Below are 26,271 nucleotides of genomic sequence, written 5' to 3' on the forward strand. Positions count from 1 at the left end.
TCAAAACAGGATAGATGCATCCAAACAAGCATGCAACGGTTACCAATGGGCCCTTTATTTTTATCTATTGGGAAGATTAGGATAATCTTTTTCCCACATTGGGATCATTGTTTTAGTACTCAGATGAATCCCATGCAACTCGTCTCATCCGAGTTAAATCAGACTCAGCCACCCCTTCTTGAGTTGAGACTGGTCGAGTCTGTCCGAGTTGCTGAATGGATCTGGATGGTCTGGGTCACAGAACCATGGGCCCTGCTGCTACAAAATACAAACTGAAAACCTCAGTATAGTTCACATCTGGACTGCTCCTTTTGTCCATCCCTCTTCAGTTGCTACCTTCACAAAACTACATTGATCAGACAATCCTAATGATAAGATCAATAGCATGCAAAAGTACATATGCAATGTTTTTTAAAGAAACATTTCCAAACATGATTCTAAGCCGTCCATTGATGGGCCCACCCACAGTTGACTATGGTACTATACAATCAATCGATTTGATCAGCTGATGGTACCCACCCAATCAATAGATCAGAAAAGGATGTTTTATATTTATATTTATTTTTATTTTTAAAAAAAAAAAAAAAGATAATCCAAAGATATTGGAATTATTCGATCCAAATGGCAATTTCTTATAAAAAGTGGGTTGGAGTGAGTGGATGGTCCAGATCAATGGTATGGATTGCCCTCGTGTCAGAATGCCATTAGGCGTATGGAAAGGTCCCCTGAGAAACATCACCTAGGAAATGGATCGAGAGGAATTGTAAGAACTCAAGGGGAGCATATAAACAGCATGCACAAGTTTTCGGTTCGTGCAGATCAAGACCGTGATCCATTGATCCAGACCATTGGTATGCTGGCTCGAGCTGTCAACTGACCGTTCGTTCATGGGCCATTGCGCTCTTTTCCTCATCATCAATTACAATCTGGAGCAGTTTTAAGGAGCTAACGTGAAATGTTCTATCAGTTGAAGAGCTTTTGGCTTTGGCATACTGGTTAGGTACCCCTAATACTCTTCTTCACCGTCTAATTTCAGTGGTTCGGATGCTCATTTTCAGACCCAACGTGTGGAGCCCATCATTAGGTAGTTTAGATCATCGGTCTGCCGCCACCATCACAGCCAAGACGGACCACGCCTAAAAAATTCCTCTACAGTATAACCATAACTTTAGATAATTTAGTGATGGTCCACATAGAGGTAAAAGAGGCCCCAAGGTCAGCGGCGAGAATGTTCCAGTCAGGGCGATTTTGAGGCATGATTCATCTACAGTAGGGCACACCAGACCACTAAAAAGGATAAACCAGGTCACTTGTAAGAACTCGAGAAGCCAATGTATAAGGCTGTACCAAAGGAGAGATCAAGAGCTTAGTTGCTTAGCTTTTAAGCTCCCAATCTACAAGAAAAGAAGAAAGATTCTGATGCCACTCCCGGCTCATGCTAGCACATGGAGAAAGATCTGGGTCATTCATCAGGTGGGACCCTCTGGTAGCATTCCCCATACCAGGCTGCTGACCTACTAGTATTGAGGAAAAGCAGATGGCTAGAGAAGAAAATACAAACTAGTCTCAACTGGCCGGCCTGATGACTGGGCCAATCTTATTGTCAAGGCATGTTCGTGATGAATGGCACCAATCTCGCCACACACCAGGCCAGCGCAGTTGACACCAGTTGTCTTTTCATTTGATCCTCGTGCAAATGGCCTAGGTATCTCTCATTGGCAAACTGACTCTGGCATACTTTCTGTCGTGGACATACAAGATCTGATCATCAAGCAGGTCCCACCTTCAACAGACGGCAGCCCAAAATAGCGTCAATCAGACAGGCAACCCTCTAATTGGTAGATTTTTTGGGCGAAAGAAGAGAACAGTCCAAACTTTAGGCAGGGTTTTTTTTTTCTTTGGAATGTTCTCCAATAGAATGGTTAGGATCGTAATGTTTTGGGTTATGGTCCATTCAAGGTTGGAAGCTGCCCAATGATCGATTCAAATCTCAAACACACACCACATGTAGAGATACTCATGAATGATGAAGCTACAAAACAAGCATTTTTTTTTTTTAACAAGGGGTGGTTTTGCCAAATCGTAGCAACTCATCTACAAGCATGTGGCATATCCCGACTTTGCATGCGGTGCATGGGCTGGTATAGAATGGATGGTCATAGCACCCACTTTTGGCGGTCATCAACTGAATGGTTAAAAAGAAAGGATCAGCTGTCCAAATTCACCATACAAAATCAGATGGTTGAGAACACGCCATAGTTAACATGACCTGCCCATGTTCCATCCAGTGGGGCCCACAATATGCCATGTGTAGCATAGATGCAATTGCTGCTGTTAGGCGTGACAAACACATTGTAGTCTATACCTCTAGTATGATACAAGATGAAACCAAGCCATTTCTCACAATGTTCGGGTCACGAATCCAAGCCATTAGATGGAAAGCAGACCATTGATTTGTGCATAAACTAAGCTCATCAATGGATTTAGATTATTCTCAATCCGTGACAAAGACCCAGGTTTCGACAACCATCCAAACAATGAAAAAGAAAAAAAAGAGGACTAGATTACCTGACCATGATGTCCCAGAGTAGGAGATGAGAGATCTCGAAATGAGATGAAATTGTCGGGTGAGCAGTGGGCACAACCAACAGCACAGAAGCAAGCCATTTCTCACAATGTTAGGGTTACAACTCCAAGACATTAGATCAAAAGCAGACCATTGATTTGTGCATAATCTAAGCTCATCAATGGATTTAGATTATTCTTGATCCATGACAAAGACCCAGGTTTCGACGACCATCCAAACAATGGGGGAAAAAAAGGACCAGATTACCTGACCATGATGTCCCAGAGAAGGAGATGAGAAATCACAAAATGAGACGGAAATCTAAGGTGAGTACTGCCTCGCTTGAACTAACTAGCCATCGGATGGGCATGTATGTACTCGATCGCGAGAATACAGGAATCGATCTTATCAGCCTCTTTGTCCGGAATCTCCAGCTTGAACTCCTCCTCAAGAGCCATTACTATCTCGACATTGTCCAAGCTATCCAGGCCCAGATCCTTCTGAAAATGGACATCCGGAGTCACCTGCAATCAATTGCAGAAGAAACTGTCAATGGAAATGAACTGAATTGCATGCAAACAATACTGTAATGTGATGGGGCAGAACCAATTGCACAAACCCAATACGGACACATGAAAATTTCAATATCTCAAAACAAATGGAAAGTGGAATCAATGCGCAAAGAAGAAACTAACAAAGATGAACAGAGAAAAAAAAAAGGTGGCATCTTGATGCTAAAGCCAATGCACCATAGCAGCAGATATCATAAGAAAGCCGGGTTGTTGCAGAAGATTCTGAAAGAAGTGCAGGGCAGGGAAGGAGGAATGTACAAGGAAGAAACCAACAAAAATGAGCAGAGAAAACAAAACAGTGGCATCTTGATGCTAAAGCCAATGCACCATAGCAGCAGATAGCAGAAGAAAGCCGGGTTGTTGCAGAAGATTCTGAAAGAAATGCAAGGGAGGGGAGGGTCTTGTGAAAGTAAGCAACCATTGCTGAAGGGAAACAGTGGATACACAAATCAATGAAGACGCTGATAGAATCTGACTGCCAGCTAGATTTGACACAGTAAATGCAAAAGAGAGCCCACACACGTGCAATGAAGCTCATGTACACAGCAGCAACGTACCAGCATGGCGTGGTAGGTCCAAGATCCATCCTTCTATCAAAACTAGATGTATCATGAACCAAAATTTAAGCCTATTTGGTTATCATTGGATTGGTGGGCATTTATTGGATGGTTAAAAATGAAAAATATCCAACGGTCCTACTTCCACAAACAAGTATCCATGAATCAGAGGTTACAATTGTTCAATGAATCTGACCTTCAGATTGGCAACAGTTGGCTGCACAATCTAGTAGATTTTATTTGAGTTAATATATGCTATGTATACAATTTCTGGGTGCCTGCATTTCAAGCAGCATATTCAGCCCCAGTATCATATAACTCCTCAAACTATATTTACTATGGCCACTTTGAAGGGACAACTTCTTAATCACGAAGCCATTTTTAGCTCCATCTCACAAATCTTCACTTTGAGAGGGCTGCCTCCCTACAAAAGGCCTCTTCAAGGGATCAAAATCCCTTAATGATTCTCTGTGCTCCTTGTAGCACAAAGCTACATACACTTGCAAAGAAACTCAGAAAGAAACCTGCATATAGCTAGTCCTATTGGGTCGTAGGCCAATTACTACGATGATCTTGCGTCTCTTTTGTCCCACAAGCATTATGACCGATTGGTAACCATGCTCCGATACCACTTGTCACAGCCCAAGTGCTTCCCCAAGCATAAACAATGCAAGACTCGAGCCCAAATCCCAGTTATAGACAAGTCGGTCAATCCCCCAAGTGCAAATACCCAATGTCATGCACCAAACTCAAAAGGATGCAAGAGAGAATACAATAATGCTTCCATCGTTTGAGAGCAAACACCACTGCCCACCTCAACCCTATACCCAAACTCTCCTCTCCCAAACCAAGGGGGAAAAGGTCTTTTTCCATGGTCAACCGTCAACTATAACAGATTTGACCTGGTTCTCTCATGGTTTTGCTGACAGATGTTAACCATGGGGTGGATTTTGACTAAATATGGAAAATGGAAGGTGATATTTGGGAAAACACACAAGGGGGGCTGTTATTTGTCTTTGAGCAAAAGGAGAGGATGCTACATGTCAAAACCTCATTACAAACATTTTCTTGCCTGCACTGAGCCGATATATGCCAGTTCTACAATAGAGGAAGCAATTGACTCAAATCATATCCTTCCATTTCCATTTTACAGGGTCTACAGAAGTAGCAGTATCACCAGATGACATAAGTCATGGAGTAAAGGATCAGAAGCCATCACTTCAGCTAGCAATTCTGACAATGCATCCATAACCATCCCAGTATCCTTCCTACTCAGAAATGCACTCCTTGCTGGCTCAAATTCATGACAAAGCTTCATGGAAAAAACTCCATCAATCTCCACATATTTCAAAGTTTAAGACTGATGACAGCCCAGCAATGCTACCATGGGGCTGCTGAATCTCATCAAATTCATTCCATAGACGATGAGTTTCGGAATAGAAATCTCAAATCAGCTTGGAGCCCTGCTCCAGCTTGGGAAGGTCATTTCAACCTAATAATAGTAAGCCTGGCTTGTCTGGGTATAAAGATCACACAGATATACCCACATCTCTTTAGCTGTCTTGAGTGTGTGGAGTTGTCTTTGTTCCTGCATCGACTGAGCCAAGGATCCATGCTCGAAGCTAGCATCCTTAGTACTCTCCACCTTGAATATTCCTTTTCACAAATTGACTAAGAGAACTCTCATCCAATTGTCCCCACAAATCTCATCCTTCAACAAAGATCTGAACAAAATTTGCCAAGAAATATAGTTTGCACCATTCAACTTAAAAATCCGATGTTGGAATCAACACCTACCATTATGCAAATCAAGCCAATTGAAGGAATAAACGCCCGTCGTATGAACTTTCAAAAAAAAAAAACACCCCTTGCATGAATTTCAAAGATCACTTACAGCTCCAAAAATACTTGATTTTGGTTGTTCATGCAACATGTTCGTCTGGTACTTGATTTTAGTTGTGCATGCAACATGTTGTCTGTACAACCCAAATTTGCCAAAAGCTCAATAAACCTCCCACACCACAAATCATATCACCAAATATGTGTGTGCGTGCATGTGTGTGTGTGTACATACTTATCAAATCCCCAGTTTCATGTATATTGCAAAATACCTCGTTTGTGGCAACACTTCCTAAAAGTAAAAGGGGGTTCTACATCTACACATGTTGAATCCTGGCAACAACCTATTCCATAGATATTTGGGCTAGATCTGTCAAACAACATAAAAAATAGGAGGTAGAACCCGTAAAAATTTCTTTTTCGATGAATCCCTGGATTGATATGGTAGACACGTGAGATTCAAAATCTCATTTCATATCCTTGAGATGCAAAATAAAAGCAATTAGATCCAGAGAAAATACACCTGTTCCGTATTGAACTTTATTGTTTGTTAATGAGATCCGGATTACTGAGCTTGATGCAAATGGCCATAATTTACTTTGAAAGATGTTAATTTCATTGAAAGGCCATAGCTAATAATTAGAAAAGAAAAGAAAAGAAAAGAAAAGAAAAGAAAACGAAAAATAAAAAAACTTACAACCCTCAACTACCCTCCCACCAGGAAAAGAAAAGAACTACATAGAGCCAAAACCCATTCTTTAACAAAAGATTTAGCCCTCCTAAAAACATATATTGCTCTCTCACTCTTGTTTTTTAAAAACTCGACCATTTCTCTCTAACCATAATGCCCATAGAACTACTAGGCTGTTAAGCTTCCAGATCCTTCTCTTCGATTTCCCTGAACCCCCACCATGCCATGAAAGAAGGAAAGCATCTATTGAACCAGAAAGCACCCATAGAACTCCAAAAAGCTGAAATAGGAGACCCCACACCTCCCTAGCAAAAGAGCAGTGAATAAACATGTGATCCACAGATTCCACATCCTGCAAACATAAAAGACAAGCATTCAGGAGAACCATATTCCTCTTGCATAGATTATTGATTGTTAACACCTTGTTTATTCCAACTAGCCAATCAAAAACCGTGACCTTCAACAGAGCTCCATATTACCATACAAAAGTTGTGGAAGCTAGAACCGCATTTTCCCCCTCTCCACTTAGGTACCAATACAAAGATTTCACTGAAAATTTACCGGATTTATCCTTTAACCATCTTAAAGAATCCGTACTCAACGCAACTGGAGAAACCTTGCTGAAGACTTCCAAAAGCAAAGAAAATTCTTGAGACTGTTCATCATCCAAATTTCTTCTGCAAAGGGGAGTCCAAAAACCTTTGGCACCCCTCCATGAAAAACAAGAGCCGACCTTCAAATTTACTTCCGAAGCTAAACCCGCTAGTCTTGGAACGACCTCCCACAGAAAATTATCACCTACCCATTTGTCCTCCCAAAACCTTAGATTTTCCCCATTCCCTAGCACGAATCCAATCCCTTCCCAAACCTTTTGTTTCAAGGATGCCACCGACTTCCATAAAAAAGAGGCCCGATACAACGAAGAAGCTTTAGTCCACCATCCAGACACATCTAGCCCATATTTCTTTTCTACCTTTTAAAACAGGAGCGTGTTGTCCGCATATTGGAGAATGGAGATGCGAAATCTGATAATTTGATACGTCCACCCCAAAACCTTCCCCCAAACCTCTCTTCCCCTCTCTCCAACATTTTGCTAAGAGCCTCCATCACTGACACAGAGATAAGGAGACAACGGATCACCTTGAAGAAGCCCTCTAGACACCGAGGAATAACTATTCGCCGAACCGTTTACCAAAATTGAAATTTTTGCCTAAAATTTTGCAAATGGCTATAATATCTTCTACTTCATATGATTATCAATCAAATAAAAGTTCTTCTATGTATCAATCCTTCCATCTCCTACAACTGGTGGAGTGCAGAGGAGAAGGGTAATGACATTGATCCACAATAAGCTCAACGAACCCTGGACATATCTGAAGCTAACTTGAGTAGAGCTGTGGGACATTGAGGAATATGCAGAAAGGCATTTTCGGAATGGATCTTATTCTATCTCTGTTAGGTCGTTCTGTCAAGTAATGGAAATTCAATAGAATTCATAACTGTCTCAATGTAATCTTTTCCTTCTTTTTTATCGTGTGGGATACAAAAATCTGAAATTTTCTATATGGCTTTGACCAGAAAACTGATTATTATGTCCCCATGATCTTAGTTAGTTGCAGAATCCTTCCAAATAGGTCCCGTTCTAACTCCCACTTACTAATCGTTTCTGCTAAATGGCATTTTAAACAGAAGCTTCCCCACTCCTGCTCCCGCAGCCAAATTTGTTGCCACTTCACTTCACCCCTCATGCAACTATACCTCAAACCAACATGGATTGATTGATATATGAAGAGAACACAGTTTTGTCCCTAAGCTGGACACTAAAGACTCGAAAATCTCAAATCAACAACCATGATCTGTTAATCCCAGTCCGATACCATGACAAGATCATGGAAGCAATCACGATCATTATTAGGCTTGAATTTAAAAAAAAAAACAAAAGAGATGAATTCTCGTGTACTGATGAAAGAGCGTGCTTATCGAATCTCAGGTTCACGAGTAACATATGCATCTCTCATATTTTTCTGTAAATTTGCAAAAGTGTCCTGCATAACATATGGCAAAGTAATAAAAGTTTTTTTTTTTTTTTTGTTATAGATGTGTACCATAACAAAAACACACTTTTTATTGTCTATTCCTTCTCAGAATTATGGTTGATTTATCATGTGCATTGGTGGCTATTTCCTTTTGTGTTTGAACTTGCTCCATAACTAACAAGTGGTGTTTTAGTTAAATTAGGAAAGTCAGCGTGGGCAAGGCCTATGTATGCAAGCCGCCCATAGGTATATAGAAAGAAACCTAAATGATTATTTGGTGGTTAAAAATTCATTCCATTGAAGCCTGTTATTGATTAAATTTTTGCATGTGAATGGTAGAAAAAACCGGTTAGGGTAAGGGTGGGGCCCGTTACACAATACATGGCTGTAAAGGGTGGGACCCGTTATGTGATACAGGGCTGTAATGCCCCATCTATAATATATATATATATATATATATAAAGAGAGAGAGAGAGAGAGAGAGAGAGAGAGAGAGAGTCATGCTCACCTACGCACCTTTGCACACGTGTCATGGGTGTCTAATCTGAACGGTCCATGTGATGTGGAATCCCATGAAACCCCAAGGGACAAATTTTCACCCTGATCTGAAATTCTGGTGGGCCATAGCAAAGAGAAATGCAATCAAGGGAGGAAACTGTTTTCATTTTTCATGGCCCACCAAAGTTTGGATCAAAGTAAAACTTGGGCCCGGGGAGTTTCATGAGGTGCTTCTTCACATGGACGGTTCAAATTTTAGATCCACATCACGTATGATGGGTTCTCAAAAATCTCATATATATATATATATATATATATATATATATATATATATATGGGAAAAGGTACTATGCGCTCGACCTCACGATAAGCTCCCGTGAGGTCGAGCTGTGTGGGCCCCACCGTGATGCGTGTCGACCATCAACACCGTGCATTTGATGGGTCCCCTCTAAATTATGGGATATCCCAAAAATCAGCCGTATACGGAACTCAGGTGGGCCATACCATCTAAAATCATGTGAAGACATGCCAAAAACATATAAAAGCACTTGGTGGGGCCCACCTGAGTTTTGAATGCTGCTGAAACTTGGTCTGAACCCTCGTCCAAGTGGGACACACATAATAAATGGGCTGGATTTGCAAACCACATCTCGGTGGGCCCAAAAAATGATTATGAATGTGTTTAATGGTGCACGGCCCCTCCCCACTTCTGTATGTGGTGTGGCCCACACAAGTCACGGATTGACTTGATTTTTGAGACCTAGACCCACGATGGAATGGTGCATCTGACTGATGGCGTAGATGTTCGAAACGCATCACGGTGGGGCCCACACAACTCGACCTCATGGGACGGTCTTGTGAGGTCGAGCGCATAGTACATTTTCCCTATATATATATATATATATATATATATATATATATATATATATATATATATATATATATACACACACATATATATAGTGAAACGCTCACCTGCGAACCAGTTCGTACGTACTACGTATGAACTTTTTTGAGAACCCATCATACGTGATGTGGATCCGAAATCTGAACCGTTCATGTGAAGCAGCACCTCCTGAAACCCCCAGGGCCCAAGTTTTACTTTGATCTAAAACTTTGATGGGCCATGAAAAATGAAAACAGTTTCCTCCCTTGATTTGCATTTCTCTTTTCTATGGCCCACCAGAATATTAGATCGGGGTGAAAATTTATCACATGGGGTTTTATGGGATTCCGCATCACATGGACCGTTCAAATTAGACACCCATGGCACGTGTACAAAGGTGCTCACGTGTGTAGGTGCGCAAGGGAGCATGACTCTCTCTCTCTCTCTCTCTCTCTCTCTCTCTCTCTCTCTCTCTCTCTCTCTATATATATATATATATATATATATATATATATATATATATATACAAGTCTGAAAATGATCTAATACGTACCCATAATGGACTGTTTACATTTTCTTCCGTAACGGCCATGACAGATCATATCATAACGGTCATGCGGCCAACCATTGAACCCGCCATGACCATTATCAAATACCTTGCAGGTGCTCTCCTTTTGATCTAGTGGGTCGATGCCCTAGAACTATCTTCCCTAGAGGTGTAATGCATGGATCTATCCTCCTCATCAGTGTGAATTTGTGATGCCCTATATCTTTCCTTGCCCTTCTTCTCCAACTTCCATTCTTCTTTGGTTCCTTTAAGGGACCGTTTGGGAACAAGGATTCCCTGAGAAATTGATTATTTTTTTTAACTACCACAAATATGATGTTCTCCAATATTGTATTGTAAAAAGTTGCTATGGAAATCAACTGTCATGAGTTATCTTTGAACCTTTTTTTTTCTTTTGGTTAGCTTGTTAGTACACCCACTGTCAGTTCACACTTCACTGTTAGCGCCCCCCCCCCCCCCAATTAGGGAATCGATACCAAGACCTCGGTGTTGAAATGAGGTATCTTCCACTCAGTCTACCACTTGAGCTATGGATCTGGGTGTAGTTATCTTTGAACATTCGACATATACCACCCTCCTTTTTTGCTACATGCCAAATGAGGCATTCTCTTCTCACTATTGCCAAATAACCCCTCCTTTTCCATATATGGCCATAAAACACCATGTAGTTAACTTCCCTCAGAATTGACCGTTAAAAGAGACCATTGACCATTCAATTTGACTGTTGACCAAATGAAATAATGCTTATGCCCTTTACTTTGTAGTAATGAGATAAATTATCATAATGCCTCTAAACAAATGCAAAAAAGTTTTGGACAAGATCCAAACCACTTGTTATGTGAGCTCAACACGACCACATGATTTAGACCGTCCAAAGGTAGGTCATCCATGGCATTTGGTCTAAACCCATCCAAATAGTGGATTTAAACCATCCATATATTAGGCCTTCCATGGCTTATGATCTAAATCATCCATGTGGTGGGACATCCACGATATGTGATATAAACCATCCAAATGTGGATCTAACCCGTCCATATAATGGGTCGTCCATGCATGTGATCTAAACCATCCAAATGATGGATGTTAAATCCACGGTATACGATCTAAACCATCTAAATGCTAGATCTAACTCATCCATGTGATGGGCCATCTACAGCATGCAATCTTAACAACCAAATGGACAATCTAAACTATCTCTGTGGCGTGATCTGCACCATCAAAATATTGGATCTAAGCCATGCATATGGTGGGTCATCCACGGCATGCAATCTAAACTATCCAAACTGTGGACCTAATGCATCCATTTGGTTAGCCTTCCATGACACGCGATCCAAAGTATCAAATGGACGATACAAGACATCAACATGGTTGGCCATGCTAGGCATGTGATCTACACCATCCAAACGATGGATCTAAGCCATCCATCTGTTGGGCCACCCATGGCGTGCAACATGCAATGTAAACCATGAAAATGGTTGATCTAACTTATCCATATGGTGGGAAATCCATAGCATGAGATCTCAACCATCAAAGTGGCCGATCTAACCCATCCATATGGTGGGTCATCTACGGCATGTCATTCTAACCATCCAAGTGGCGGATCTAACCCATCCATATGGTGGGTCATCCACATCATGTGGTCTACACCATCCAAATGGTGTCTAACCCACCAATGAGGTGGGTCATCTATAGCATGCTAGCTAGACCATTCAAATGGTAGATCAACTCATCCATGAGGTGAGCCATCCACAACACACAATATAAGCGATCCAAATGGTGGATCCAAGCCATCAATATGGTGGGACATCTACAACATGCGATATGAACCATTCAAATGGACAATCTAAGTCATCCATGAGTTGGGTCATCAACAACATGTGATCTAAATCATCCAAATGGTGGATTTAAGCCATCAATATGGTGCGGCATCTATGACATGCGATAAGAACCATCCAAATGGACAATCTAAGTCATCGATGTGGTGAGTCATCTACGGTATGCGATATAAACCATATAAATGTTGGATCTAACTCATCCATGTGGTGGGCCATCTATGGCATGCAATTTACTGTACAAATGGTGATTTAATCCATCATATGGTGGGTCATCCATGGCTTGTAATCTAAACCATCCAAATGGTGAAATTAATCCATCAACATGGTTGGCTATTCATAGTAAGTTAGACCCACCATTTGGATGGTGTACATCATATGCCATAGATGGCTTAGATCCACATTTGGATGGTTTAGATCGCATGTCATGGATAGCCCACCACATTTACGGGTTAGATCTACCATTTGAATGGTTTAAATCGCATGCCATAGATGGATATGGATAGGTCAGATCCACCATTTGGATTACTTAAATCGCATGTCACGGATCGCCCACCATATGGGCGGTTAAATCCACCGCTTGGATGGTGTAGGTTACATGTCATGAATGTCCCACTACATGAATGACTTTGAACGTCCATCTCGATGGTTTAGATCACATGTGATGGATGCCCCACCTAATGGATGGGTTTTTAGATGGTTTAGATCGCATGTCATGGATGCCCCACCATTTAAACGATTTGCATTGAATGCAATAGACGGTTCACCATTAACATATTCATATTTGCATAAGGGCAAAATGAGAATTTCTCTCATATCTATAAAGTCAAAGACAAAAGCATCATTTCATGTAGTCAACAATCAAATTTAATGGTCAATTGTCCCCTTTAATGGTCAACTTTGATGGAAGTTAACCGCGTGGTGTTTTATGACTGTATATGGAAAAGGATAAAGCATATTTGACAAAGCTAGAAAGGGATGGGATTTATTAGCGTATAGCAAAAAAGGAGGGTGGGCATCTCCATGATAATTTGAGACACCTCTGAAACTCTTAAACTTTCCCTCAAAATGATAGCTTTTCTATTTCCACTCAAAAAATTAATTCATGGGCATTTCTATTATAATGTAAGACACTTCAAGTTGTTGACCATTAACGTTAGGTTCATGTCCATGGAACTCAACCTAAAAAACCAACAACATACATTGACATGTGTCCCTTCAACATTTCCACTGTTTTCTAGATCGACCAATTTCGGCGGGGGGGGGGTACATTCAATCTAATTGAAAGGTGTAGTTCGAATCATTTCCTTGCGAAATCAATTTTGTCATCAGCTAATTTTCCCAAATTCAGTATATTCTCCCTTCTGCAATTCTACTTCATAGGCTAAATCTCTGCCCCTCTTCCTAACCCTAACGTATATTCAACTCCAACCCTACTGCCATAACCCAAACCAGTTTATAACAACATATAGTAAGTTCCTAACCAACCCAAAACAGCTTGAAACTGGACATAAACTCAGCCCAATCATAATCCCAAACCACTCCACTAAGCAGTCCCCAATCAGCCCTTATCTCGACCCAACTTCTGTCCATAAATCAGTCCCTTAACAGCTCTAAAATCTGTCTGCAATTGATCCCTCAATCTCAGACCCCATTCGGCCCTATTTACAACCTCAAGGAGTCCTAGAAGCATACCAAAACATATCAGCTTATAAACTAGCCCCCTACGTGTTCCAAAGACCGTTCCTTTCAGCAAATATTTCAGTCACATATCAGACTACAAACTGTCCCTAGGTACTTCTACATCAAGTCCATAAATCAGTCCCCATTCCAGCCCAATTCCCAAAAGCAACAGGAACCAATTCTGAGGCCCACTTGTAGCAGGAGTGTGGGACATCTTTTAGTCCTTAGAAGGCAGATACAAAACAAATACCAGCCTACAAACTGTAAAAACCCAATCTATGAACTAGCAACCATTGCAGCACAATTCCAAATCCCATCTGGAACAAATTTTGATGCCCACTCATGCCAGGAAATCTTTTAGTCCTAAGAATGTGGATACAAAAGAAGGCAAGATGATTAAGACGATTATGCAACACTTGCGAGCAGTCACAAAGCATGTGAATGCCCTACAGGATGAGTGCGACAAGAACCACCAAATAGATAATTCCGGCCAATGGGTTAATGAAGTACCAACCTAAACTGGAAGGATTTGTGGAAATGGGGAGCGCCTTCTCTACACTACCCATGTTTAATACAATGGGTAGGAAAGAAGGAACCTGTGGTTATCATGAACATAGTGATACTATTGAATTCCAGCCCACGTTATCCAAGACATGGACTGTGGGGCTAGATGCCGAATATACCCTACCATCCCTACTGTGTTTATGAGGATCATGTTGAAGACGGTAGAAACATGCATGCATGCAGACCTCAAATTCCATTGGAAAGCTAGTCTGGATGCTTTCATGATTGGCTACAATCCCTATGATATGAATGGCAAGAGTAAGGTGTGTTTTGCTAGAAGACATTCAAAGGCTCAGGACAAAACTGTTGGCATCATGATGAGACATGGTTGACAAGCAGGGTTGGCAGCCTTCTGTAAACACTTGAGAATGGGTAAGAACTAAAATGAAAGAAAGACTTCTGCCCCTCGATTATGAGGAGGTTAGCTTTACGGACCTGATCACACTCTGCCACAGGAATTTATCCATGGAGTATACAGAAATGTTTATGATCTAATGATTCGTTGCGAAGTGAACGAGAATGAATGTCAAGAAGAACAGTCTACTATAGAACACTTGTCTAGAAGACAATCTCCTTAAACGGGCAGGCATGACAAGACAAAACAATGAAGTGTTCTATGTGGTGGTGTGTAGGACACTATGCAGGAGTTTTTCCAACAAAAGGTCTACACTTCTGTGAAGGTCAAGTTGAAAATGGCTCTAAAGATAACGTGCAAGTATAGGTAAAAACCAGTGTTCGAAATATCGGTATCGCACCATGTATCGCACCCCTAGAATACAGATACATATCGGTTATACCATTTGTATATACCATTTGTATCGCATAATTTATCACACTTTTTGGGAAACATGGGGAAACATTGGGAAAATGGTTGAATTTTTTAATGAAACTTTGGGGATTGTTAAAAAATCCTTAATACACACTTTTAAATCATAACATCTCAAAAAAAAATATGCACATAATAAGTTTCATTTGTATAGGGTCCTAAGCTATGCGATATTTAATTGAACTAATGCAACTATATTTAAATTGGATGCATGAAATTTATAAATATATCATAGTTATGTATGAAAACACAACCAATTCATTGAAAAGACAAAGAATAACTGAAGAATTAAAATTTGAAAAATATACGTATCAATGATGGGGACATGAAGTGACATCACCAAGTTCTGAAGGACCCACCATGATGTATGTGTTGTATCCACACTGTCCATCCATTTGAAGATATCATTTTAGGCCATAAGAAAAAGAATGAGTCAGATCCAAAGCTCGAGTAGACCCCACCACAGAAAACAGTGGAGAGAGTGACGCCCACCATTAAAATTTTCTAAGGGCCACAAAAGTCTTTGATCAAGCTGAAAGTTGTTTTTTTCCCTTTTTTCATGTCTGTCTTAACTTATAAACAGGTTAGATCTCAGATAAACATCATAGTGGACCCACAATCAGGGTTTCAACGGTGGGCGTCCCTCTCCCCACTGTTTTCTATGGTAGGGTCCACTCCAGATTTAGATCTGACCCATTCTTTGTCTCATGCCGTAAAATGATCAAGCCAAATGGATGGACGGTGTAGATACAACACATACATCATGGTGGGCCCCACAGAACTTGGTGACGTCACTTTAGTAGCCGGTTTGGCTACATGTCCTGAGAATCCGAGGACGCAGATTTCTTGCGCAAGCCATTTGCAAGAAGTTCCAGCGCTGAAAACTTAAGTGGGGCCCAACGTGATGTTTGTGAGTAATCTACTCCGTCTTTTTGAGATCATTTTAGAACAAGGAGCCAAAAAAGAACAGGATCCAATTTTCAAATGCGCTGAAAACATAAGGATTGAACATCCACGGTCGAAATATTCGTGGGGCCATAAAAGTTTTGAATCAAGTTAATATTTGTGATTTCAGTTCATCTCAGCTCCGTGGGCCCCACCATAATGTATTTGTTTCATCCATTTTTACGGATCATTTTAGTGCTTGATACAAAAAATTATAGGGATATAATCTCATGTGGACCACACCACAAGAAAACAATAGTGATTGGATATCCACCATTAAAATCCTCCTAAGGCCCACTATACTGTTTATTTGACATCCAATCTGTTGATTGGGTCATAAAGACCTAGATGAAGGGAAAAAATAAATATCTGGTTGGATGACAAATAAACATCACTGTGGGCTTTAAAAAGGTTTCAACGGTGGAAATTAACGGTTCCACTGTTTCCTATGGTATGGTCCACTTGAGTTGTGGATATGGTTCAATTTTGGGCTGAACACCTAAAATGATCAGTAAAGACGGATGGACGGCGTGGATAAACCACGTGCAATCACGGTGGCCCAACAGAGTTTACTCAGTATGAGCACACATGTCGCCCGTCATTGACGGAAATGGATTGGCTACTCCACCAGCCAATGGCTGATGGTCGGTGCTCTGTGGGCCCCACCATGATGTATTTGTTTCATACATGTCGTCCATCTATTTTTCTAGATCATTTTATGATATTACACAAAAAATTACATATATTCCAATATCAACTGGACCACATTACAGGTAACAATGTGGAATGAACGTTGACCATTAAAAACTTTTTGGGGTCCATAAAAGTATTGGATCTAGCTGATATTTGTTTTTTCCCTTCATCTGGGTCTTTATGACCTAATCAACAGATTTGATGTCAAATAAACAGTACAGTGAGCCTTAGGAGGATTTAAATGATGGATATCCAATCACTATTGTTTTCCTGTGGTGTGGTCCACCTAAGATTTATATCCCTCTCTTTTTTGAGATAAAGCCATAAAATGATCTTTAAAAATGGATGAACGGAATGGATGAAATACATACATTATGGTGAGGCCCACAGAGCACCAACCACCATCCGCGGGCTGGTGTCAGGGCGAGTATCCAATCCGTTTCCGTCATTGACGGCCCCATTGCCACATGACCAACTTATGTGGGTCCCACCATGATGTATTTTTTGTATCCACACCGTCTATACATTTGAAGAGATAATTTTATGGCATGAGCCAAAAAATGGGTCAGATCCAGAGCTCGAGTGGACCCCACCATAGAAAACAGTGGAGAGAGTGACTCCTTAAAGTTGGGCCCTTAAAATTCCTAAATTTAGGGATCAACCCCTTAAATTAGATGGGAAAACGGATGGAAGGCATGGATAGACAACATACATTAAAGGTGGGCCCAACTGAGTTTACTAAATACGATAAGAGCGTACTCCGTAACCCACCGCACGATCGAAACCCCCTTTTCACCCCATCTCTGCGCCCTTCTTCGTTTTCCCTCTCCTTCACGCACGCAAAGGTTTCGACGATCGCGGCGACGATGATTCTCGTTCCGAAGGAAGGGGTTCCTCAATCTGGCCCGATTTCTCGCCGGAATCTCCGAGAAATCCCCACAGATATATCGTACTTACCTGTCGAATGGCCCACCTCCGATCACCAATCTTCGCGGGTACTCTCCGATTTCTCCTTTTTTTTCTAATTCAATTTTTTTTTATTCTCCACCTATACGCATGGCGATATCGTGAGATATCTGAATTTTTGCATTTTTGGTATCTTCTGGGCGTTATCGCCCGGGTATCATCTCGTTGGGGGCCAATAACGATAATATCGGCCGATAGTATCGATATTTCGAACACTGGTAAAAAATGTTGAAGAAGAAGTAGAGCCTAAGGCTCTAGAGGGTGCTACTTATATCATGAGGCATGTTTTGACTGTGCCTAAGGAAGCCAACACAGAAGATTGGCTCAAAAGAATATATTGTAGAACTACCAAGGAAACCGAACTTAAAGATTAGAACACACATACCACATTGTAAGATCAATCTCTCCTCCAATGGTTACAGAATTGATAAATAAGCCAAATATATGGATTGTGGAATAATCTCAACAACCATCTAGTCTAAAACTAGACTTCACAATAAGAGATAGGGGTAGCAATGAGCTTTGGGCCTCTAAACTTGGCCCAAGGGTTGGGGCTGGGGCCGGGCTTAAAATCTAGGCCCGATGTTCGGACTAGGCCGAGCCAGGGGCCATGATGAATTCCCCTGCCTGGCCAGTCGGCTCAATCCAATCAAGTCAGCCGCTATTATACAAAAATGAATGAACAGTTTAAAGACACTGGTGAGTGGTAACCAGTACATGTTCACCACACACATGTAGTTCAAAGACATTCGTTACATTTAGGTCATGATTTAATGATCCAAATCATTTATAAAATGGGACTCATTGTGGATGGAGATTACTTAAAATTTAAAAAAAAAAAAAATTAAAAAAATTAAAAAATTTTATTTAAAAAAAAAAAAAAAAAACACTCTTAGGTTGGACTATTTCAAACCTTTGATCATTTAAATCTTATCCTTATAAAGCCGGCCCTGGCCCAGTCCAAGCCTAAGCCTATAGGTCCAAGGTCAGGGTTTATCGGCAATGTTACTTGGACACTTCTACTTTCTAAGATTTTGTCGTGCTAGCACTTATGGACACTTGGACACTCTTAGACACAAAAAGACACTTCAAATTTGGTACAAATAACGTGTCCTTATTTGTCCCAGTGATGTCATTGGAAAATGTCGTGTCCTAGACAATTTAAGTGAGTATCCAAACATTCTTCTGCACAAGGATTTTTTTCCACAAATATTTTGTTCGACTTTCCTCAAATTTTTTTAATGTATATTTCTTTCATCAAGCAAAAGATATCACACTCTTAAGATTGCCTCCATTCTGTTATTCTAGAAGAAATTACCTATATGATCTTTGGAAATAGTAGTTTTTTTATTTTTCCACAAACGCCCATGATTTTCGATGTTTTGTTAATCAATTAGTTGTTAGTTTAAACAATTACTATTTTTTTATTGGAACTATTTAAATATGCTTTCTAATTTTCTTCATCTCAAACGTTTTCATTTTTATTTTATTTTTTTCTTTACTTAAATTATTATTTATTTGTCTAAAAAAGTGTCCCCATGCCTAGATTTTTAAAGTTTTCCATGACAGACATTTTAGGACACTTTGGCAGTTGGCACCTGCGCCATGTGTCTAGGTAACACTACTTTTCAGCCCAGTTAAGGCCCAAACCAGATCCAAGCCAGCCCATTTCCTCCCCTAATAAGAGACTCATTCTCTTACACAAAACCCTAAAATTAATTCATTCATCAAATAATCATGGCATAGTAGCCATTCAAAAAAATCATGGTATGGAGTGATATATGTGGCCTTGTAGGCTTTTATATTAACCTTCAACACATCTCATTAAGTCTTCCAGAATAAAGCCTATAATAGAACCCTATTGGCCAATTACATATTGCAAAATTAAATGCAGAATATATTGTAATAAAAGAAGAAGAAAAAAAAACAACGGAACTAAAACCGAAGTCCAAAACTAGTAAAATACTCTAAACCAATCCTATGGCTATAGGGATTGTACATTTGTACAAAACACTCAAAACCAATCCTATGGCTATAGGGATTTTACACTTGTACAAAATCCTAGTTCCTCTCACATTGTTCGTGTGTGGAGCCCTTAAAACATGTATAATTGAACCTGTGGGACCGACAATCCAATCAGTAGTCAATCAGGGCCATCCAATTGGATATGCGGGCCCCATAGTCCCATCAGATTGGTGAGCTAATCAAAATCATCCATCAGGACCGTTGATATGGTTTCAATCTTCCATCGGCACAATCTTCTATCGATTAGCATTGGGATCAAATCTGGACCCTTTTTTAAATTCTTACTTGGACGAATAAATGGCCTAGATGCATCAATTCCCCCCAGAAAGAACTAGCCTTGGCTTTGAGGTCAATTTTGATCCATGGTCCAGAATCGCCTTTATGGTATCTTGTTCTGACATCAGAAGTTGGTGAGGTCTCATTTGTTGATATAGCGCAATATTTGAAGGGTCTCTAGCTCTCTTCCTCTTGCAACCATTGTCCATGGTGGAGTATCCATCATTGTCGTAGATATGGGTGGTAATAGGCCAGGCTGGGACCAGACCAAGGCTCTCCCTAGCCTGGCTACAGTCCCCCTAGCCCTGGCCCTAATCAAGCTGAAAAGAGCCTAGCTTGACCCTACAAATCAAGCCCTATAAGGAAATCATTTAAATGATCAAAAGTTTGAAATAGTTCAATCTAAGATGGACCTTTTTCCTCTTTTGTAACCTCCAATGGCGATGGCGAGTCTTGTCACATGAATGGTTTGGACCATTGAAACCCGACCCAGATACATCGACTTTGAACTATAAATATATGTTGAATGGGAACTGCACATAAGTGTCTTTAAACCATCCATTCTTTTTGTATAATAGAGGCCCACTTGATGATTGGACCAGGCCAACATGGGGGCCAGACCATTCATCATTGGCTTGGTCAGACATTGAGCCTAGATTTCAAGACTGGGTCTAGACCTTGGGCCAAGTTTAGGGGCCTAAATCTTGGCCCTACCAGTCAGGCTGCTCAGCCCATTACCATATCCAGTCGTAGATTGGCATGATATTGATCTCGACCCATGTATCTTCCAAACACATCCACTTATTTCTTGACAATGTCTACCCATCGTATCATGTCATCGTCTATTACCTCCTTTGATCAAAGCAATGACCTTTATCATTCTCCTACAGTGGATTGTCTTTCTTAGATTTCAGGATATTCTTCTAACCACTGTGCATGAAAGCATATAGTGTTGCAATTTGTGTTTGTATAACCAAGCGCAACGAAGAAGGATGTGAAAGATTCTCAAGACAATGACATCCCAGCAAACAAATTCAGTGTAATCTGGCCCCAATGAAGTAGTTAACCAAGCAATATAGTACACCAAACTGTGTACACTGTTCACCCACTCAATCAGGTAGAATTTTGGATGCTTTTTATTGTAATCTTCAATTTATCAACTGACTCTAGTGAGGCCACATGAATACTCCTTCCAAAATCAATGATGATCGGCACCCTTTCCCTAGCTTTACTTGAGTATGAGAGTAGTTTTCGCTTTTTTAGGTGAATAGACCTCACAATAGCATAGCAACCTCATAATATTATAGGGAAATTAATTAAAATAACCATTAATTATGACATAATAAAGATGTTGACCTCAGCATTTGAAGTCATTATGTGTTTAGCCATTTAGGCACTTTTTGCATTTTTGGAGGACGAAAATGCCCCTCCGTCAGTTATCCTCTTGTACGGCGATAGCATTTCACAAAAGTCGAAAAGGCCTTTTGAGAATGGCAATGTGGGCCCCACTAAATCAATGATTTGGGTCACCCCTCGGTCGATCTGATCCGTTCACTTTAATCGAACAACCGTGAAACCACAATAGAGCTATTTCCTAAAAAAATAGAAGTTGTGGCCCACAACTGCATTAATGATGTGAGTTAATTCCGAACTATTTCCCTTTGTGTGGTCCATCTGTGATGAGTTTTGCCCTCAAAATTGGGCAGATGGCATGAAATTAAAACTCCTTTTATGTGGACGGCGTGGATCTGCTACAAGACGATCCAATGGGCCCTACACAGGATATGGGATGGGTTCAATAGGTGGGTCCCTTGCACGAGAAGGCCATTTAGCCTTTTCTTTCTCTTTTTCTTCGTTTTTTTCACAGGAGAGGACCATTTGGCCGTTAGGACCATTACCACCTTCGTGGGACCCACTCCAGCGAGCTTCTGGCATCATTACCTTCATTCTGGTGAGCTTCTGAGTGTTTTTTTTTTTAAGATATCCAACAACATTATCCGACGTAGAAGCTATGATGGCCAAAGGTAGTAGCTTTTGTGTGTTTGTTTATATATATATATATATCAATGATGAGAGTGTGTGAAAGGGAGGAGGGTGTGGTGGTTCTCTTAATTATTTTTTTTTATGGGTATGAATGGCAGGAGTTTGTGAAAGGGATAACTTTTGTAATGGAAGAATGTTGTAATGGATGAATTTTGAAATGGATAAATGTTGTAATAGATAAATGTGATGAATGTCGCCCAAAAGTGGGCCCAAAGTTATTGCGGATCACCGATACTCACTATGGATCGCCGGTACTCATTGTAGGTCGTCGGTCCCACGAAAACGGTCATAAATCCCTTATTCAATGTTCGATTTTGGTGATCTTGTACTCGTTGGAAAGGTAATTTGATGAACTTTCAAATAAGTTTGGAATCACCTCATTTGGACACCATTTGATTGCCCAAAAGTGGGCCCATAGTTATTGTGGATTGCAGGTACTCACTGTGGATCGATGGTCCCATGGAAACAGTCATAACTCCCACGTTACAAGTCCGATTTGAGTGATCTTGTACATGTTGGAAAGGTAATTTGATAAATTTTCAAATGGCTTTGGAATCACCTCATTTGGACACCATTTGATTGCCCAAAAGTGGACCTGAAGTTACTGTAGATCATTGGTACTCACCGTGGATCATCGGTCACACAAAATTGGTCATAACTCCCTCGTTACATGTCTAATTTGGGTGATCATGTACTCGTTGGAAAGGTAATTTGATGAACTTTCAAATGGCTTTGGAATCACCTCATTTGGACACCATTTGTTTGTCCAAAAGTGGGCCCAAAGTTACTGTGGATCGTAGATCCATGAAAACGATCATAACTCTCTCGTTACATGTCCGATTTGGGTGATCTTGTACTTATTGGAAAAGTAATATGATGAACTTTCAAATGACTTTAGAATTACCTCATTTGAACGCCATTTGATTGCCCAAAAGTGGGCACAAAGTTCATCATGGTGATCCACAATAACTTTTGGGCCACTTTTGGGCAATCAAATGGCGTCCAAATGAGCTGATTCCAAAGTCATTTGAATGTTCATCAAATTACATTTCCAACGAGTACAAGATCACCCAAATCGAACATGTAAGGGAGTTATAACTGTTTTTGTGGGACCGGTGATCCACGGTGAGTATCAACAATACACGGTAACTTTGGGCCCACTTTTGGGCGATCAAATTATATCCAAATGAGGTGATTCCAAAGCCATTTGAAAGTTGATCAAATTACCTTTCCAACAAGTACAAAATCACCCAAATCGGACGTGTAACAAGAGAGTGATAATTATTTTTGTGGGATCGATGATCCACAGTAACTTTGGGCCCACTTTTGAGCAACATTCATCTATTTCAAAATTTATCCATTATAAAATTCTTCCATTACAAAATTCATCCCTTTCACAAACTCCCAGCAGTCATACCCATTAATAAATATATATATATACATATATATATAAAGGGAACCACTACACCCTCCTCCCTTTCACAAACTCTCATTATTAATGCCCACAAAAAAACAAAAAAAACAAAAGACATTATTATCCAAACCTAAACCTACATTTGGTTGTTATCGCTTCTACATCAGAGAGCTCGCCAGAATGGAGTGAATGACGCCGGAAGCTCTCCGGAGTAGGTCCCATGGAGGTGGCAATGGTCCCCTTCCGTGAAAAATAAACAAAAAAAAGAGAAAGAAATGGCTAAATAGCCTTCCCATGCAAGGGACCCACCTATTGAACCCATACAACATCTTGTGTGGGGCCCATTGGATCGTCTTGTAGCAGATCCAAGCCATCCACATGAAAGAAATTTTAATTTCATGCAATTTGCCCAAGTTTTAGGGCAAAACTCATCACAGATGGACCACACCAGATGAGACAATTCGGAATTAACTCACAACGTTAATGTAGTTGTGGGTCACAGAAAACTCCAAATTTATTTATTTTTAAATGACCTTACTATAGGTTCACGACTATCCGATTAAAGTCAACAGATCAAATCGGCCGAGGGTTGGCTCCAATCATTGATTTAGTGAAGCCCACACCGTCATTCTCAAAAGGCCCTCTCAACTTCCGCGAAAAGCAACCGTTGTACTAAGGGACAACTGGCATAGGGGCATTTTCATCCTCCAAAAATGCAAAAAAAATGCACAAATGGCTAAATAAATAATGACTTCAGATGTTAAGGTCAGCGCCTTTATTACATCATAAATAAGGGTTATTTTAATTAATTTCCCCAATATTCTATAGCCTTGAGCTTTGACTCTTCAACTTTCTCTGTCGTAGCCTCTACATGCACATTGACTAGCTCCTCTTCTTCCTCAGCTTCTTACTCGTAGAATTGTAAGCTCCATGTAGGTAGGCTGACATAAAATGGCCACGCTTCTGCACTTAAAGCAGGCATTAGTCATTCTTCCTTGACCAATCACGATTTCTTTGCTTTTCGTCACATTGCATTTGCATTGTTATGTGGACTATTTTTAACAGTTACGTGGACCATCGTTTGTTACTATTAATAAGCATAGAAGTGCTCCGAGTATCATTAACTCATGAAGCAGAAGTAGGAGCAAGCTGTTCAAGGTCGATCAAGGTGCTCTTTGAATATGCTCCTAGATTCTTAGGGAAATCTGATCAGCTTCATCTATGGTATAAGGTCTAACCAAGGTCTAAAATATCACCAATACAATTCGGTATCGCCCAAGTGCAACTGTTTCAGTAGGGACCAGGATGAGTCACCAAACTGAAAGGAGCACAAACACAACCAAAACATATCGAAATGACCCAAGCTGTATCAATTACAGTCTCTAGGTGAGTCTCACTCCAGAACATCTACTTAAAACCATGGGTCTAATGGCTGATATGTCCCTTTGAAACTGTCCTTGCAATCCATCGCAATAATAAGCCATGGCCCAACATCCATTCTAAGTCACCGCGCAGTGGAGCATCAGATCATGGTAATTCCCCATGCACTCTTCAACGATAAGGTTTCCCTGAAGGGCCTAAACTGTGATATGATGTCTCTAAATATGACATATAATACATGAGCAGAAACCTAGCATTTAGCATATTCTTCTTCTCCTCCAGAGAGGTGATAGGAAGAAATCCCCCATTTTAAGACTCGCTGACTCAGACCAACTTGTCTGGTGCTGAATCAAGTTGTGACTCAGCTGAGTCACCCCTATTCTCCATTCTGACCTCCGGTGTCAAACCGGACTGGGTCCAACCAAGCCCAAGTCAATTACGACAGCTTGCATTCCGAGAGTTAAAACCTTGTCCACCACCCTGTAGACTCGCTTCAACGGAGAAAAAGGGGCCAGGCGTCGAAAGGATTATCATCTCCGAAAGAATGTGACTTTTTTTTGCATCACCCATCGACAATGAGACTCATACCATCAACGGTCTGGATTGCCGAACAATGGGCCCCACAGAGAGCGGAATACTACCTAGACCCCCACTTTTTTATGCACACGCCCTTTTCTACTTCAGTTAAATTGAAAAAAGAGGTTATCTATATGCATCAAAATATAAGTAATAAATATTATTTCCATGAGAAAAGATATGGCATTTTCATATTTATCAGAACAGTGAAATGGAAGAACTGATTTTAATGAAATTAGAAGGAAAAAATGAAATTAGGGTTAGCGTTTTGTCAGGCATTTGCCACAGAAACTTTAGAAAAAGGAAATCGACGTCCATGAACACGAGAGCAAGAGAAATCTAGGGTTAGGGTTTTGGGGTTTTAGAGAGGACCTTGGAAGGATCGACTTTTGGGAAGCTCTTGACGACGGATAGTACTCTCTCGATCACTTCTTCCTTGTCCAGATGATCGTCTCCATGTGACGACAGCCGTCGATTCCACGCCTGGGCCCACCTCAGCGGGGTCCGATCAAGGGTTTGAACGACAGGGATGCGAACGTGCCTCAGCAACGCACCTCTCCACGCCATCTCTCTCCCTCTCTCTCTCTCTCTCTCTCCCTCCCTCCCTCCCTCCCTCCTGATTTTGTCCCGAGCAGTGCTTCAATGGACGCGGACTGAGACTGCAAGTAGCGTAGCACGTCGCTACTGGTCTGACGCGGATTAGACACTGACAAGGTCAGTAGCCAAATCGCTACTGAAGTCACGTCACCTAGCTCTGTGGACCCACCATGATGCATGTGTTGTGCCATACCGTCCAAACATCCGTAGATATCGTTTCATGGCATGATAAAAATAA

At 40.8% G+C, this 26,271-nt stretch overlaps 1 protein-coding gene across 1 annotated transcript; it reads right to left on the bottom strand.

Annotated features, from left to right (window-relative positions):
• Nucleotides 1-2,610: 2,610 nt before the first annotated feature.
• Nucleotides 2,611-26,073, bottom strand: LOC131227108 (acyl carrier protein 1, mitochondrial). The gene is made up of 2 exons (XM_058222819.1): nt 25,809-26,073; nt 2,611-3,090 (listed from the first exon to the last, which is right to left on the bottom strand). Exons 1-2 carry the CDS (start codon nt 26,001-26,003, stop codon nt 2,914-2,916), a joined length of 372 nt encoding a protein of 123 aa, XP_058078802.1. The 5' UTR covers nt 26,004-26,073; the 3' UTR covers nt 2,611-2,913.
• Nucleotides 26,074-26,271: the final 198 nt, after the last annotated feature.

This window comes from Magnolia sinica, chromosome 15 (genome assembly GCF_029962835.1).
Source record: "Magnolia sinica isolate HGM2019 chromosome 15, MsV1, whole genome shotgun sequence".
NCBI lineage: Eukaryota > Viridiplantae > Streptophyta > Magnoliopsida > Magnoliales > Magnoliaceae > Magnolia > Magnolia sinica.

Coding starts and splice junctions, on each gene's coding strand:
- LOC131227108 (XM_058222819.1), bottom strand. CDS start 26,003: ATGGCGTGGAGAGGTGCGTTGCTGAGGCACGTTCGCATCCCTGTCGTT. Junction 3,091..25,808: donor CAAAAGTCGATCCTTCCAAG/GTCCTCTCTAAA, acceptor AATTGATTGCAG/GTGACTCCGGATGTCCATTT.